Source organism: Oncorhynchus nerka, linkage group LG20, assembly GCF_034236695.1.
Source record: "Oncorhynchus nerka isolate Pitt River linkage group LG20, Oner_Uvic_2.0, whole genome shotgun sequence".
In the NCBI taxonomy this organism is placed as follows: Eukaryota; Metazoa; Chordata; class Actinopteri; order Salmoniformes; family Salmonidae; genus Oncorhynchus; species Oncorhynchus nerka.
In genome coordinates, this window is record NC_088415.1 from 95,504,939 (window position 1) to 95,523,413 (window position 18,475).

The following is an 18,475-nucleotide window of genomic DNA, read 5'->3' on the forward strand; positions in this document are numbered from 1 at the left end:
CTCCTACTATAGAACTGTATTCAGACTACTACTATAGAATTGTAGTGAGACTCCTACTATAGAACTGTAGTGAGACTCCTACTATAGAACTGTATTCAGACTACTACTATAGAAATGTAGTGAGACTCCTACTATAGAACTGTAGTGAGACTCCTACTATAGAACTGTAGTGAGACTCCTACTATAGAACTGTAGTGAGACTCCTACTATAGAACTGTAGTGAGACTCCTACTATAGAACTGTAGCATGAGACTCCTACTATAGAACTGTGGTGAGACTCCTACTATAGAACTGTAGTCAGACTCCTACTATAGAACTGTAGTCAGACTCCTACTATAGAACTGTAGTGAGACTCCTACTATAGAACTGTAGTGAGACTCCTACTATAGAACTGTAGTGAGACTCCTACTATAGAACTGTAGTCAGACTACTACTATAGAAATGTAGTGAGACTCCTACTATAGAACTGTATTCAGACTACTACTATAGAAATGTAGTGAGACTCCTACTATAGAACTGTAGTGAGACTCCTACTATAGAACTGTAGTGAGACTCCTACTATAGAACTGTAGTGAGACTCCTACTATAGAACTGTAGTGAGACTCCTACTATAGAACTGTAGTGAGACTCCTACTATAGAACTGTAGTGAGACTCCTACTATAGAACTGTAGTCAGACTCCTACTATAGAACTGTGGTGAGACTCCTACTATAGAACTGTAGTCAGACTCCTACTATAGAACTGTAGTCAGACTCCTACTATAGAACTGTAGTCAGACTCCTACTATAGAACTGTAGTCAGACTCCTACTATAGAACTGTAGTGAGACTCCTACTATAGAACTGTAGTGAGACTCCTACTATAGAACTGTAGTCAGACTCCTACTATAGAACTGTAGTGAGACTCCTACTATAGAACTGTAGTCAGACTCCTACTATAGAACTGTAGTGAGACTCCTACTATAGAACTGTAGTGAGACTCCTACTATAGAACTGTATTCAGACTACTACTATAGAATTGTAGTGAGACTCCTACTATAGAACTGTAGTGAGACTCCTACTATAGAACTGTATTCAGACTACTACTATAGAACTGTAGTGAGACTCCTACTATAGAACTGTAGTCAGACTCCTACTATAGAACTGTAGTGAGACTCCTACTATAGAACTGTAGTGAGACTCCTACTATAGAACTGTAGCATGAGACTCCTACTATAGAACTGTGGTGAGACTCCTACTATAGAACTGTAGTCAGACTCCTACTATAGAACTGTAGTCAGACTCCTACTATAGAACTGTAGTGAGACTCCTACTATAGAACTGTAGTGAGACTCCTACTATAGAACTGTAGTGAGACTCCTACTATAGAACTGTAGTGAGACTCCTACTATAGAACTGTAGTCAGACTACTACTATAGAAATGTAGTGAGACTCCTACTATAGAACTGTAGTCAGACTCCTACTATAGAACTGTAGTCAGACTCCTACTATAGAACTGTAGTGAGACTCCTACTATAGAACTGTAGTGAGACTCCTACTATAGAACTGTAGTGAGACTCCTACTATAGAACTGTAGTCAGACTCCTACTATAGAACTGTAGTGAGACTCCTACTATAGAACTGTAGTGAGACTCCTACTATAGAACTTTTCGTTTCGTTATTTACGTTCTTTGTTTTGTCGTGTTTGTGTTCATTCGTGTTTATGTTGTTCATTAAACATGGATCGAAATCTACACGCTGCATTTTGGTCCGGCTCTCCTTCACACCTAGAAAACCGTTACAGTATCTGTCACTACAATATATAGTATTATTATATATCTCCATCGCTGTCCTATATCTGGTATCTGTCACTACAATATATAGTATTATTATACATCTCTGAGGTTGTCCTATACCTGGCATCTGTCACTACAATATATAGTATTATTATATATCTCTGAGGTTGTCCTATACCTGGCATTTGTCACTACAATATATAGTATTATTATATATCTCTGAGGTTGTCCTATACCTGGCACCTGTCACTACAATATATAGTATTATTATATATCTCCATCGCTGTCCTATATCTGGTATCTGTCACTACAATATATAGTATTATTATACATCTCTGAGGTTGTCCTATACCTGGCATCTGTCACTACAATATATAGTATTATTGTATATCTCTGAGGTTGTCCTATACCTGGCATCTGTCACTACAATATATAGTATTATTATATATCTCTGAGGTTGTCCTATACCTGGCATCTGTCACTACAATATATAGTATTATTGTATATCTCTGAGGTTGTCCTATACCTGGCATCTGTCACTACAATATATAGTATTATTATACATCTCTGAGGTTGTCCTATACCTGGCATCTGTCACTACAATATATAGTATTATTGTATATCTCTGAGGTTGTCCTATACCTGGCATCTGTCACTACAATATATAGTATTATTATACATCTCTGAGGTTGTCCTATACCTGGCATCTGTCACTACAATATATAGTATTATTATATATCTCCATCGTTGTCCTATACCTGGCATCTGTCACTACAATATATAGTATTATTATACATCTCTGAGGTTTTCCTATACCTGGCATCTGTCATTACAATATATAGTATTATTATATATCTCTGAGGTTGTCCTATACCTGGCATCTGACACTACAATATATAGTATTATTATACATCTCTGAGGTTGTCCTATACCTGGCATCTGTCACTACAATATATAGTATTATTATACATCTCTGAGGTTGTCCTATACCTGGCATCTGTCACTACAATATATAGTATTATTATACATCTCTGAGGTTGTCCTATACCTGGCATCTGTCACTACAATATATCGTATTATTATATATCTCTGAGGTTGTCCTATACCTGGCATTTGTCACTACAATATATAGTATTATTGTATATCTCTGAGGTTGTCCTATACCTAGCATCTGTCACTACAATATATAGTATTATTATATATCTCCATCGTTGTCCTATACCTGGCATCTGTCACTACAATATATAGTATTATTATACATCTCTGAGGTTGTCCTATACCTGGCATCTGTCACTACAATATATAGTATTATTATATATCTCTGAGGTTGTCCTATACCTGGCATCTGTCACTACAATATATAGTATTATTATACATCTCTGAGGTTGTCCTATACCTGGCATCTGTCACTACAAAATATAGTATTATTGTATATCTCTGAGGTTGTCCTATACCTGGCATCTGTCACTACAATATATAGTATTATTATACATCTCTGAGGTTGTCCTATACCTGGCATCTGTCACTACAATATATAGTATTATTATATATCTCTGAGGTTGTCCTATACCTGGCATCTGTCACTACAATATATAGTATTATTATACATCTCTGAGGTTGTCCTATACCTGGCATCTGTCACTACAATATATAGTATTATTATATATCTCCATCGTTGTCCTATACCTGGCATCTGTCACTACAATATATAGTATTATTATACATCTCTGAGGTTTTCCTATACCTGGCATCTGTCACTACAATATATAGTATTATTATATATCTCTGAGGTTGTCCTATACCTGGCATCTGACACTACAATATATAGTATTATTATACATCTCTGAGGTTGTCCTATACCTGGCATCTGTCACTACAATATATAGTATTATTATACATCTCTGAGGTTGTCCTATACCTGGCATCTGTCACTACAATATATAGTATTATTATACATCTCTGAGGTTGTCCTATACCTGGCATCTGTCACTACAATATATCGTATTATTATATATCTCTGAGGTTGTCCTATACCTGGCATTTGTCACTACAATATATAGTATTATTGTATATCTCTGAGGTTGTCCTATACCTAGCATCTGTCACTACAATATATAGTATTATTATATATCTCCATCGTTGTCCTATACCTGGCATCTGTCACTACAATATATAGTATTATTATACATCTCTGAGGTTGTCCTATACCTGGCATCTGTCACTACAATATATAGTATTATTATATATCTCTGAGGTTGTCCTATACCTGGCATCTGTCACTACAATATATAGTATTATTATACATCTCTGAGGTTGTCCTATACCTGGCATCTGTCACTACAATATATAGTATTATTATACATCTCTGAGGTTGTCCTATACCTGGCATCTGTCACTACAATATATAGTATTATTATATATCTCTGAGGTTGTCCTATACCTGGCATCTGTCACTACAATATATAGTATTATTATATATCTCTGAGGTTGTCCTATACCTGGCATCTGTCACTACAATATATAGTATTATTATATATCTCTGAGGTTGTCCTATACCTGGCATCTGTCACTACAATATATAGTATTATTATATATCTCTGAGGTTGTCCTATACCTGGCATCTGTCACTACAATATATAGTATTATTATATATCTCTGAGGTTGTCCTATACCTGGCATCTGTCACTACAATATATAGTATTATTATATATCTCCATCGTTGTCCTATACCTGGCATCTGTCACTACAATATATAGTATTATTATATATCTCTGAGGTTGTCCTATACCTGGCATCTGTCACTACAATATATAGTATTATTATACATCTCTGAGGTTTTCCTATACCTGGCATCTGTCACTACAATATATAGTATTATTATACATCTCTGAGGTTGTCCTATACCTGGCATCTGTCACTACAATATATAGTATTATTATACATCTCTGAGGTTGTCCTATTCCTGGCATCTGTCACTACAATATATCGTATTATTATATATCTCTGAGGTTGTCCTATACCTGGCACCTGTCACTACAATATATAGTATTATTATATATCTCCATCGCTGTCCTATATCTGGTATCTGTCACTACAATATATAGTATTATTATACATCTCTGAGGTTGTCCTATACCTGGCATCTGTCACTACAATATATAGTATTATTATATATCTCTGAGGTTGTCCTATACCTGGCATCTGTCACTACAATATATAGTATTATTATATATCTCTGAGGTTGTCCTATACCTGGCACCTGTCACTACAATATATAGTATTATTATATATCTCCATCGTTGTCCTATACCTGGCATCTGTCACTACAATATATAGTATTATTATATATCTCCATCGTTGTCCTATACCTGGCATCTGTCACTACAATATATAGTATTATTATACATCTCTGAGGTTGTCCTATACCTGGCATCTGTCACTACAATATATAGTATTATTATACATCTCTGAGGTTGTCCTATACCTGGCATCTGTCACTACAATATATAGTATTATTATACATCTCTGAGGTTGTCCTATACCTGGCATCTGTCACTACAATATATAGTATTATTATACATCTCTGAGGTTGTCCTATACCTGGCATCTGTCACTACAATATATAGTATTATTATATATCTCTGAGGTTGTCCTATACCTGGCATCTGTGCGTTCCAGTGGGTGTACCTGACCCTGTTGCTGTTCGTCCAGCTGAAGAAGTTGATGTGCTTCTGGTTGGAGAGTCCGATCCAGAAGTGTTGCTCTGGCCTGGACCCAACCAGGCTGATCAGGAAAGCATTATCCAACCTGGGCACATTATTATGAGACATTATCATTATAACATTATACACCCTGGACACATTTTATGAAAACATTATCATTATAGCATTATATACCCTGGACACATTATTATGAGACATTATCATTATAACATTATTTACCCTGGACACATTATTATGAGACATTATCATTATAACATTATACAACCTGGACACATTATTATGAGACATTATCATTATAACATTATACAACCTGGACACATTATTATGAGACATTATCATTATAACATTATACAACCTGGACACATTATTATGAGACATTATCATTATAACATTATACACCCTGGGCACATTATTACGAGACATTATCATTATAACATTATACAACCTGGACACATTATTATGAGACATTATCGTTCTGACATTATCCACCCTGGACACATTATTATGAGACATTATCATTATAACATTATATACCCTGGACACATTTTATGAGACATTAACCATAGATCATTATTGTGGAACTGTCAGAAGCTGGTGCATGAAGTCAGGAGCAGGAGAACAAAATGAGTACTTTACTCAAAAATATAAAGGCACAAGATAATTGGATAATGAAAACCAGGTGTGTAGAAAATAAAGACAAAACCAATGGAATATGAAAAATGGATCAGCGATGGCTAGAAGACCGGTGACGTCGACCACCGAACAAGGAGAGGGACCGACCTCGGCAGAAGTCGTGACAGGAACATTATCATGGATCACTACCTACATTATCATTATAACATTATCCACCCTGGACACATTATTATGAGACATTATCATTATAACATTATCCACCCTGGACACATTGTTATGAGACATTATCATTATAACATTATACACCCTGGACACATTTTATGACAACATTATCATTCTGACATTATCCAGCCTGGACACATTGTTATGAGACATTATCGTTCTGACATTATCCACCCTGGACACATTTTATGAGACATTATCATTATGACATTATCCAGCCTGGACACATTATTATGAGACATTATCGTTCTGACATTATCCACCCTGGACACATTTTATGAGACATTATCATTATGACATTATCCAGCCTGGACACATTATTATGATACATTATCGTTCTGACATTATCCGGCCTGGACACATTTTATGAGACATTATCGTTCTGACATTATCCAGCCTGGACACATTGTTATGCGACATTATCATTATAACATTATACACCCTGGACACATTATATTTTTAAAGACATTATCATGGTAGCATTATCGTGTAACATTATCATGGCACATTATCGTGTGGCATTATCCACCCTGTACACATTATTTTGAGACTTTACCATTGCGGCATTATCATGGAACATTATCGTGGCACGTGATTATAGATCATTATCATGGATCATTATCCACCCTGGACACATTATCATGGATCATTACCTACATTATCATTATAACCATATTGAAACATTATGGTTAAAGGTATATTTTACTCAAAAACTCTATTTTAGCATTTGGTCGTTTAGTCCACTGTTAATACAATGCCCTAAAATGGTGTCAGCAGCCGAAGGTTCAAGATGGAGCACTTTCAGTATCGAGCAAAAACTGTGATGACATAACAGTGGACCAAATAAGATATACATTATAATGGAACTTGGTCCACCCTGAACTCATTCTCATTAGACAATGTTTTATCTAGCCAAATTCATCTAGCCCAAATGTTTGATACAGAGAAGTATATCCCGGTTTCGTTCTTACCTGCTAGAAACATCTGCCAGATATGACTGTGAGCTCTTGCATGTCTCTTTGGCCTCATCAAAGGTCTTGATCTCTGGTCCCACAAAGTAGCAGAAGGAGCCGTGCCTGGTCCAATGCTTCAGAGAGGCAAACAGGGTCAGAAACAGCTGTTAGGCTGTTGAGCTGGTCTTGGTGTAAGGCTGGTCATGTATCACATCAACACCATTATACCAGAAATACTGTTGTATTCAGCGCACGTGACAAATTACATTTGATTTGATTAGATTTTTGATGTAAATGTTGATTATCTACCTGCCCAGGGACTACAGTTGACAACGAGCTACTAAATCTGCACATTTAGAGAACTCTCCGGTGGGGAGAGCCATATATGTGGCTGTTCCTGAGAACATCAGCGCTATAGAGCATGAGCTCTGCTCTCTCTGGCTGACCTCTGCTCTATAGCGCTGACCTCTGCTCTCTCTGGCTGACCTCTGCTCTATAGCGCTGACCTCTGCTCTCCCTGGCTGACCTCTGCTCTCCCTGGCTGACCTCTGCTCTATAGCGCTGACCTCTGCTCTCTCTGGCTGACCTCTGCTCTATAGCGCTGACCTCTGCTCTATAGCGCTGACCTCTGCTCTCTCTGGCTGACCTGTGCTCTCCCTGGCTGACCTCTGCTCTATAGCGCTGACCTCTGCTCTATAGCGCTGACCTCTGCTCTCTCTGGCTGAACTCTGCTCTATAGCGCTGACCTCTGCTCTATAGCGCTGACCTCTGCTCTCCCTGGCTGACCTCTGCTCTATAGCGCTGACCTCTGCTCTATAGCGCTGACCTCTGCTCTCCCAGGCTGACCTCTGCTCTCCCTGGCTGACCTCTGCTCTCCCTGGCTGACCTCTGCTCTATAGCGCTGACCTCTGCTCTATAGCGCTGACCTCTGCTCTCCCAGGCTGACCTCTGCTCTCCCAGGCTGACCTCTGCTCTATAGTGCTGACCTCTGCTCTCCCTGGCTGACCTCTGCTCTCCCAGGCTGACCTCTGCTCTCCCAGGCTGACCTCTGCTCTCCCTGGATGTCCACTCACCGATTTGCAGCCTGGGTTAGTGTCCACCTGGTCCCCTGAGGGTTGGGAGGTAGATTTCTTCATACAGATGAAGCCACGCTGGTTGTCACACACCTGAGTAGCCCACCTGCCCTGCTGCAAGACAGACACAGTCACACAGGACATCGTCAAGGAGGGAGAGGGTTGGTGTGGTTGTAAATGGGTGTTAGGGTCAAAGGGTGTTAGGGTTAGGGGGTGTGGAGGGGGGATGATGGTACCATACCTCTCCTCTGACCAGGACACAGTTGCCCTCCATTGGCATGGCTTCCTCCCACCTGGTGAAGGTGACAGGGGATTGATCGCTCCACTCAAACAGTAGTGGCGTCTTGACATCATTCATCCCGATCCACAGCTCGTCAGCGGCCGCTGGGACAGAGGAAAGGAGGAGAGGAGGGGAGGAGGAGAGGAGGAGAGGAGGGAAAGGGGAGAGTTGGAGTTAGCCTTTTCACTGACTGTCTAACGTGTGAGCGTATCTGTGTTTCACTGACCATATCCCAGCTGTGACATCACAAAGCTGTGCTGCTCAATGTTGTGGATGCTGGCCAGGTCGCCTCCGTCCTTCCGACATTCCGTCTGAGCCTCTGTCCAGGTCTTCCTGGTACGCTGGAGGAGGTAGCACCTGGCAGCGTAGGGAATCCACGGACTGGAGCAGTAACCTGTCACTTCTGTGCATCACAAACAAAGGGGAACACATTGTAGAATACAAGAAATACACCGCCCATAATAAACAATATAATACAAAAATGAACTGGACTAGACTGGACTGGACGAGACTGGACTGAAATGAACTGGACTAGACTGGACGAGACCGGACTGAAATGAACTGGACTAGACTGGACTGAAATGAACTGGACTAGACTGGACTGAAATGAACTGGACTAGACTGAACAAACTGTTCAAGATGCAATTGGACTGGACAAGACTGAAATGAACTGGACAAGACTGAACAAACTGTTCAAGATTGAAATGGACTAGACTAGTCTGGACTAAAATGGATTGGACTGGATTAAATTGAGCAGAGTAGAACAGAGTGTTGGATCTGGGTGAACGGGGCTTTTAGGGAGGTCTTTCTGACAGATCTACCTGGTGAACAGGGGTTATAGGGAGGTCTTTCTGACAGACCTACCTGGTGAACAGGGGTTATAGGGAGGTCTTTCTGACAAACCTACCTGGGGAACGGGGGATGTAGGTGGGTCTTTCTGACAGACCTACCTGGGGGAACGGGGGATGTAGGTGGGTCTTTCTGGCAGACCTACCTGGGTGAACGGGGGATGTAGGTGGGTCTTTCTGACAGACCTACCTGGGGGAACGGGGGATGCAGGTGGGTCTTTCTGAAAGACCTACCTGGGGGAACGGGGGATGTAGTTGGGTCTTTCTGACAGACCTACCTGGGTGAACGGGGGATGTAGGTGGGTCTTTCTGACAGACGTAGCCAAGTTTCTTGGAGCACAGGGAGCTCTGCCAGTAGGACTGCTGAACTGGGTCGACAAGTCCACAGATATGACCAGGATCAGAGAGAGGATGACCTACACACAAACAACAACAACAGCTATATCACTACAACTGAAGACCAACAGCTATATCACTACAACTGAAGACCAACAGCTATATCACTACAACTGAAGACTAACAGCTATATCACTACAACTGAAGACTAACAGCTATATCACTACAACTGAAGACCAACAGCTATATCACTACATCTGAAGACTAACAGCTATATCACTACAACTGAAGACTAACATCTATATCACTACAACTGAAGACTAACAGCAGCTATATCACTACAACTGAAGACTAACAACTATATCACTACAACTGAAGACTAACATCTATATCACTACAACTGAAGACTAACAGCAGCTATATCACTACAACTGAAGACTAACATCTATATCACTACAACTGAAGACTAACAGCAGCTATATCACTACAACTGAAGACTAATAGCTATATCACTACAACTGAAGACCAACAGCTATATCACTACAACTGAAGACTAACAGCAGCTATATCACTACAACTGAAGACCAACAGCTATATCACTACAACTGAAGACCAACAGCTATATCACTACAACTGAAGACTAACAGCTATATCACTACAACTGAAGACTAACAGCTATATCACTACAACTGAAGACTAACAGCTATATCACTACAACTGAAGACTAACATCTATATCACTACAACTGAAGACTAACAGCTATATCACTACAACTGAAGACTAACAGCTATATCACTACAACTGAAGACTAACAGCTATATCACTACAACTGAAGACTAACAGCTATATCACTACAACTGAAGACTAACAGCTATATCACTACAACTGAAGACTAACAGCAGCTATATCACTACAACTGAAGACTAACAGCTATATCACTACAACTGAAGACTAACAGCTATATCACTACAACTGAAGACTAACAGCTATATCACTACAACTGAAGACTAACAGCTATATCACTACAACTGAAGACTAACAGCAGCTATATCACTACAACTGAAGACTAACAGCTATATCACTAAAACTGAAGACTAACAGCTATATCACTACAACTGAAGACCAACAGCTATATCACTACAACTGAAGACTAACAGCTATATCACTACAACTGAAGACTAACAGCAGCTATATCACTACAACTGAAGACTAACAGCTATATCACTACAACTGAAGACTAACAGCTATATCACTACAACTGAAGACTAACATCTATATCACTACAACTGAAGACTAACAGCTATATCACTACAACTGAAGACTAACAGCTATATCACTACAACTGAAGACTAACAGCTATATCACTACAACTGAAGACTAACAGCTATATCACTACAACTGAAGACTAACAGCTATATCACTACAACTGAAGACTAACAGCAGCTATATCACTACAACTGAAGACTAACAGCTATATCACTACAACTGAAGACTAACAGCTATATCACTACAACTGAAGACTAACAGCTATATCACTACAACTGAAGACTAACAGCTATATCACTACAACTGAAGACTAACAGCAGCTATATCACTACAACTGAAGACTAACAGCAGCTATATCACCAAAACTGAAGACTAACAGCTATATCACTACAACTGAAGACCAACAGCTATATCACTACAACTGAAGACTAACAGCTATATCACTACAACTGAAGACTAACAGCAGCTATATCACTACAACTGAAGACTAACAGCTATATCACTACAACTGAAGACTAACAGCTATATCACTACAACTGAAGACTAACAGCTATATCACTACAACTGAAGACTAACAGCTATATCACTACAACTGAAGACTAACAGCTATATCACTACAACTGAAGACTAACAGCTATATCACTACAACTGAAGACTAACAGCTATATCACTACAACTGAAGACCAACAGCTATATCACTACAACTGAAGACTAACAGCTATATCACTACAACTGAAGACTAACAGCTATATCACTACAACTGAAGACTAACAGCAGCTATATCACTACAACTGAAGACTAACAGCTATATCACTACAACTGAAGACTAACAGCTATATCACTACAACTGAAGACTAACAGCTATATCACTACAACTGAAGACCAACAGCTATATCACTACAACTGAAGACTAACAGCTATATCACTACAACTGAAGACTAACAGCTATATCACTACAACTGAAGACTAACAGCTATATCACTACAACTGAAGACTAACAGCTATATCACTACAACTGAAGACTAACAGCTATATCACTACAACTGAAGACTAACAGCAGCTATATCACTACAACTGAAGACTAACAGCAGCTATATCACCAAAACTGAAGACTAACAGCTATATCACTACAACTGAAGACCAACAGCTATATCACTACAACTGAAGACTAACAGCTATATCACTACAACTGAAGACTAACAGCAGCTATATCACTACAACTGAAGACTAACAGCTATATCACTACAACTGAAGACTAACAGCTATATCACTACAACTGAAGACTAACAGCTATATCACTACAACTGAAGACTAACAGCTATATCACTACAACTGAAGACTAACAGCTATATCACTACAACTGAAGACTAACAGCTATATCACTACAACTGAAGACTAACAGCTATATCACTACAACTGAAGACCAACAGCTATATCACTACAACTGAAGACTAACAGCTATATCACTACAACTGAAGACTAACAGCTATATCACTACAACTGAAGACTAACAGCAGCTATATCACTACAACTGAAGACTAACAGCTATATCACTACAACTGAAGACTAACAGCTATATCACTACAACTGAAGACTAACAGCTATATCACTACAACTGAAGACCAACAGCTATATCACTACAACTGAAGACTAACAGCTATATCACTACAACTGAAGACTAACAGCTATATCACTACAACTGAAGACTAACAGCTATATCACTACAACTGAAGACTAACAGCAGCTATATCACTACAACTGAAGACTAACATCTATATCACTACAACTGAAGACTAACAGCTATATCACTACAACTGAAGACCAACAGCTATATCACTACAACTGAAGACCAACAGCTATATCACTACAACTGAAGACTAACAGCTATATCACTACAACTGAAGACTAACAGCAGCTATATCACTACAACTGAAGACTAACAGCTATATCACTACAACTGAAGACTAACAGCTATATCACTACAACTGAAGACTAACAGCAGCTATATCACTACAACTGAAGACTAACAGCAGCTATATCACTACAACTGAAGACTAACAGCTATATCACTACAACTGAAGACTAACAGCTATATCACTACAACTGAAGAATAACAGCTATATCACTACAACTGAAGACTAACAGCTATATCACTACAACTGAAGACTAACAGCAGCTATATCACTACAACTGAAGACTAACAGCTATATCACTACAACTGAAGAGTAACAGCTATATCACTACAACTGAAGACTAACATCTATATCACTACAACTGAAGACTAACAGCTATATCACTACAACTGAAGACTAACAACTATATACCTACATCTGAAGACTAACAACTATATCACTACAACTGAAGACTAACAGCTATATCACTACAACTGAAGACTAACAGCTATATCACTACAACTGAAGACTAACAGCTATATCACTACAACTGAAGACTAACAACTATATCACTACAACTGAAGACTAACAGCTATATCACTACAACTGAAGACTAACAGCTATATCACTACAACTGAAGACTAACAGCTATATCACTACAACTGAAGACTAACAGCAGCTATATCACTACAACTGAAGACTAACAACTATATCACTACAACTGATGACTAACAACAACAGCTATATCACTACAACTGAAGACTAACAACTATATACCTACATCTGAAGACTAACAACTATATACCTACATCTGAAGACTAACAACTATATACCTACATCTGAAGACTAACAACTATATACCTACATCTGAAGACTAACAACTATATCACTACAACTGAAGACTAACAGCAGCTATATCACTACAACTGAAGACTAACAGCAGCTATATCACTACAACTGAAGACTAACAGCAGCTATATCACTACATCTGAAGACTAACAGCAGCTATATACCTACATCTGAAGACTAACAACTATATCACTACAACTGAAGACTAACAACTATATCACTACAACTGAAGACTAACATCTATATCACTACAATGAAGACTAACAGCAGCTATATCACTACAACTGAAGACTAACAGCAGCTATATCACTACAACTGAAGACTAACAGCAGCTATATCACTACAACTGAAGACTAACAGCTATATCACTACAACTGAAGACTAACAGCTATATCACTACAACTGAAGACTAACAGCTATATCACTACAACTGAAGACTAACAGCTATATCACTACAACTGAAGACTAACAGCAGCTATATCACTACAACTGAAGACTAACAGCAGCTATATCACTAAAACTGAAGACTAACAGCTATATCACTACAACTGAAGACCAACAGCTATATCACTACAACTGAAGACTAACAGCTATATCACTACAACTGAAGACTAACAGCAGCTATATCACTACAACTGAAGACTAACAGCTATATCACTACAACTGAAGAGTAACAGCTATATCACTACAACTGAAGACTAACATCTATATCACTACAACTGAAGACTAACAGCTATATCACTACAACTGAAGACTAACAACTATATACCTACATCTGAAGACTAACAACTATATCACTACAACTGAAGACTAACAGCTATATCACTACAACTGAAGACTAACAGCTATATCACTACAACTGAAGACTAACAGCTATATCACTACAACTGAAGACTAACAACTATATCACTACAACTGAAGACTAACAGCTATATCACTACAACTGAAGACTAACAGCTATATCACTACAACTGAAGACTAACAGCTATATCACTACAACTGAAGACTAACAGCAGCTATATCACTACAACTGAAGACTAACAACTATATCACTACAACTGATGACTAACAACAACAGCTATATCACTACAACTGAAGACTAACAACTATATACCTACATCTGAAGACTAACAACTATATACCTACATCTGAAGACTAACAACTATATACCTACATCTGAAGACTAACAACTATATACCTACATCTGAAGACTAACAACTATATCACTACAACTGAAGACTAACAGCAGCTATATCACTACAACTGAAGACTAACAGCAGCTATATCACTACAACTGAAGACTAACAGCAGCTATATCACTACATCTGAAGACTAACAGCAGCTATATACCTACATCTGAAGACTAACAACTATATCACTACAACTGAAGACTAACAACTATATCACTACAACTGAAGACTAACATCTATATCACTACAATGAAGACTAACAGCAGCTATATCACTACAACTGAAGACTAACAGCAGCTATATCACTACAACTGAAGACTAACAGCAGCTATATCACTACAACTGAAGACTAACAGCTATATCACTACAACTGAAGACTAACAGCTATATCACTACAACTGAAGACTAACAGCTATATCACTACAACTGAAGACTAACAGCTATATCACTACAACTGAAGACTAACAGCAGCTATATCACTACAACTGAAGACTAACAGCAGCTATATCACTAAAACTGAAGACTAACAGCTATATCACTACAACTGAAGACCAACAGCTATATCACTACAACTGAAGACTAACAGCAGCTATCATCACTGAAGACAACAGCTATATCAGACTAACAGCTATATCACTACAACTGAAGACTAACAGCTATATCAGCTATATATCACTACAACTGAAGACTAACAGCTATATCACTACAACTGAAGACTAACAGCTATATCACTACAACTGAAGACTAACAGCTATATCACTACAACTGAAGACTAACAGCTATATCACTACAACTGAAGACTAACAGCTATATCACTACAACTGAAGACTAACAGCTATATCACTACAACTGAAGACTAACAGCTATATCACTACAACTGAAGACTGAAGACCAACAGCTATATCACTACAACTGAAGACTAACAGCTATATCACTACAACTGAAGACTAACAGCTATATCACTACAACTGAAGACTAACAGCTATATCACTACAACTGAAGACTAACAGCTATATCACTACAACTGAAGACTAACAGCTATATCACTACAACTGAAGACTAACAGCTATATCACTACAACTGAAGACTAACAGCTATATCACTACAACTGAAGACTAACAGCTATATCACTACAACTGAAGACTAACAGCTATATCACTACAACTGAAGACTAACAGCTATATCACTACAACTGAAGACTAACAGCTATATCACTACAACTGAAGACTAACTATATCACTACAACTGAAGACTAACAGCTATATCACTACAACTGAAGACTATATCACTACAACTGAAGACTAACAGCTATATCACTACAACTGAAGACTAACAGCTATATCACTACAACTGAAGAATAACAGCTATATCACTACAACTGAAGACTAACAGCTATATCACTACAACTGAAGATATCACTAACAAGACAGCTATATCACTACAACTGAAGACTAACAGCTATATCACTACAACTGAAGAGTAACAGCTATATCACTACAACTGAAGACTAACATCTATATCACTACAACTGAAGACTAACAGCTATATCACTACAACTGAAGACTAACAACTATATACCTACATCTGAAGACTAACAACTATATCACTACAACTGAAGACTAACAGCTATATCACTACAACTGAAGACTAACAGCTATATCACTACAACTGAAGACTAACAGCTATATCACTACAACTGAAGACTAACAACTATATCACTACAACTGAAGACTAACAGCTATATCACTACAACTGAAGACTAACAGCTATATCACTACAACTGAAGACTAACAGCTATATCACTACAACTGAAGACTAACAGCAGCTATATCACTACAACTGAAGACTAACAACTATATCACTACAACTGATGACTAACAACAACAGCTATATCACTACAACTGAAGACTAACAACTATATACCTACATCTGAAGACTAACAACTATATACCTACATCTGAAGACTAACAACTATATACCTACATCTGAAGACTAACAACTATATACCTACATCTGAAGACTAACAACTATATCACTACAACTGAAGACTAACAGCAGCTATATCACTACAACTGAAGACTAACAGCAGCTATATCACTACAACTGAAGACTAACAGCAGCTATATCACTACATCTGAAGACTAACAGCAGCTATATACCTACATCTGAAGACTAACAACTATATCACTACAACTGAAGACTAACAACTATATCACTACAACTGAAGACTAACATCTATATCACTACAATGAAGACTAACAGCAGCTATATCACTACAACTGAAGACTAACAGCAGCTATATCACTACAACTGAAGACTAACAGCAGCTATATCACTACAACTGAAGACTAACAGCTATATCACTACAACTGAAGACTAACAGCTATATCACTACAACTGAAGACTAACAGCTATATCACTACAACTGAAGACTAACAGCTATATCACTACAACTGAAGACTAACAGCAGCTATATCACTACAACTGAAGACTAACAGCAGCTATATCACTAAAACTGAAGACTAACAGCTATATCACTACAACTGAAGACCAACAGCTATATCACTACAACTGAAGACTAACAGCTATATCACTACAACTGAAGACTAACAGCAGCTATATCACTACAACTGAAGACTAACAGCTATATCACTACAACTGAAGACTAACAGCTATATCACTACAACTGAAGACTAACAGCTATATCACTACAACTGAAGACTAACAGCTATATCACTACAACTGAAGACTAACAGCTATATCACTACAACTGAAGACTAACAGCTATATCACTACAACTGAAGACTAACAGCTATATCACTACAACTGAAGACCAACAGCTATATCACTACAACTGAAGACTAACAGCTATATCACTACAACTGAAGACTAACAGCTATATCATTACAACTGAAGACTAACAGCAGCTATATCACTACAACTGAAGACTAACAGCTATATCACTACAACTGAAGACTAACAGCTATATCACTACAACTGAAGACTAACAGCTATATCACTACAACTGAAGACCAACAGCTATATCACTACAACTGAAGACTAACAGCTATATCACTACAACTGAAGACTAACAGCTATATCACTACAACTGAAGACTAACAGCTATATCACTACAACTGAAGACTAACAGCAGCTATATCACTACAACTGAAGACTAACATCTATATCACTACAACTGAAGACTAACAGCTATATCACTACAACTGAAGACCAACAGCTATATCACTACAACTGAAGACCAACAGCTATATCACTACAACTGAAGACTAACAGCTATATCACTACAACTGAAGACTAACAGCAGCTATATCACTACAACTGAAGACTAACAGCAGCTATATCACTACAACTGAAGACTAACAGCTATATCACTACAACTGAAGACTAACAGCTATATCACTACAACTGAAGAATAAC

At 38.1% G+C, this 18,475-nt stretch overlaps 1 protein-coding gene across 1 annotated transcript in view; it reads right to left on the reverse strand.

Moving 5' to 3' along the window:
- The window catches only part of LOC115124782 (macrophage mannose receptor 1-like), a 176,164-nt gene that overhangs the window by 104,678 nt on the left and 53,011 nt on the right, over positions 1-18,475 (reverse strand). The window contains exons 6-11 of the mRNA XM_065006003.1: positions 9,783-9,920; positions 8,883-9,059; positions 8,618-8,760; positions 8,377-8,490; positions 7,322-7,437; positions 5,432-5,580 (exon numbers count right to left, since the gene is read on the reverse strand). Of these exons, the coding sequence (XP_064862075.1) occupies positions 5,432-5,580; positions 7,322-7,437; positions 8,377-8,490; positions 8,618-8,760; positions 8,883-9,059; positions 9,783-9,920 (837 nt within the window). The remainder of the gene's footprint in view (positions 1-5,431; positions 5,581-7,321; positions 7,438-8,376; positions 8,491-8,617; positions 8,761-8,882; positions 9,060-9,782; positions 9,921-18,475) is intronic.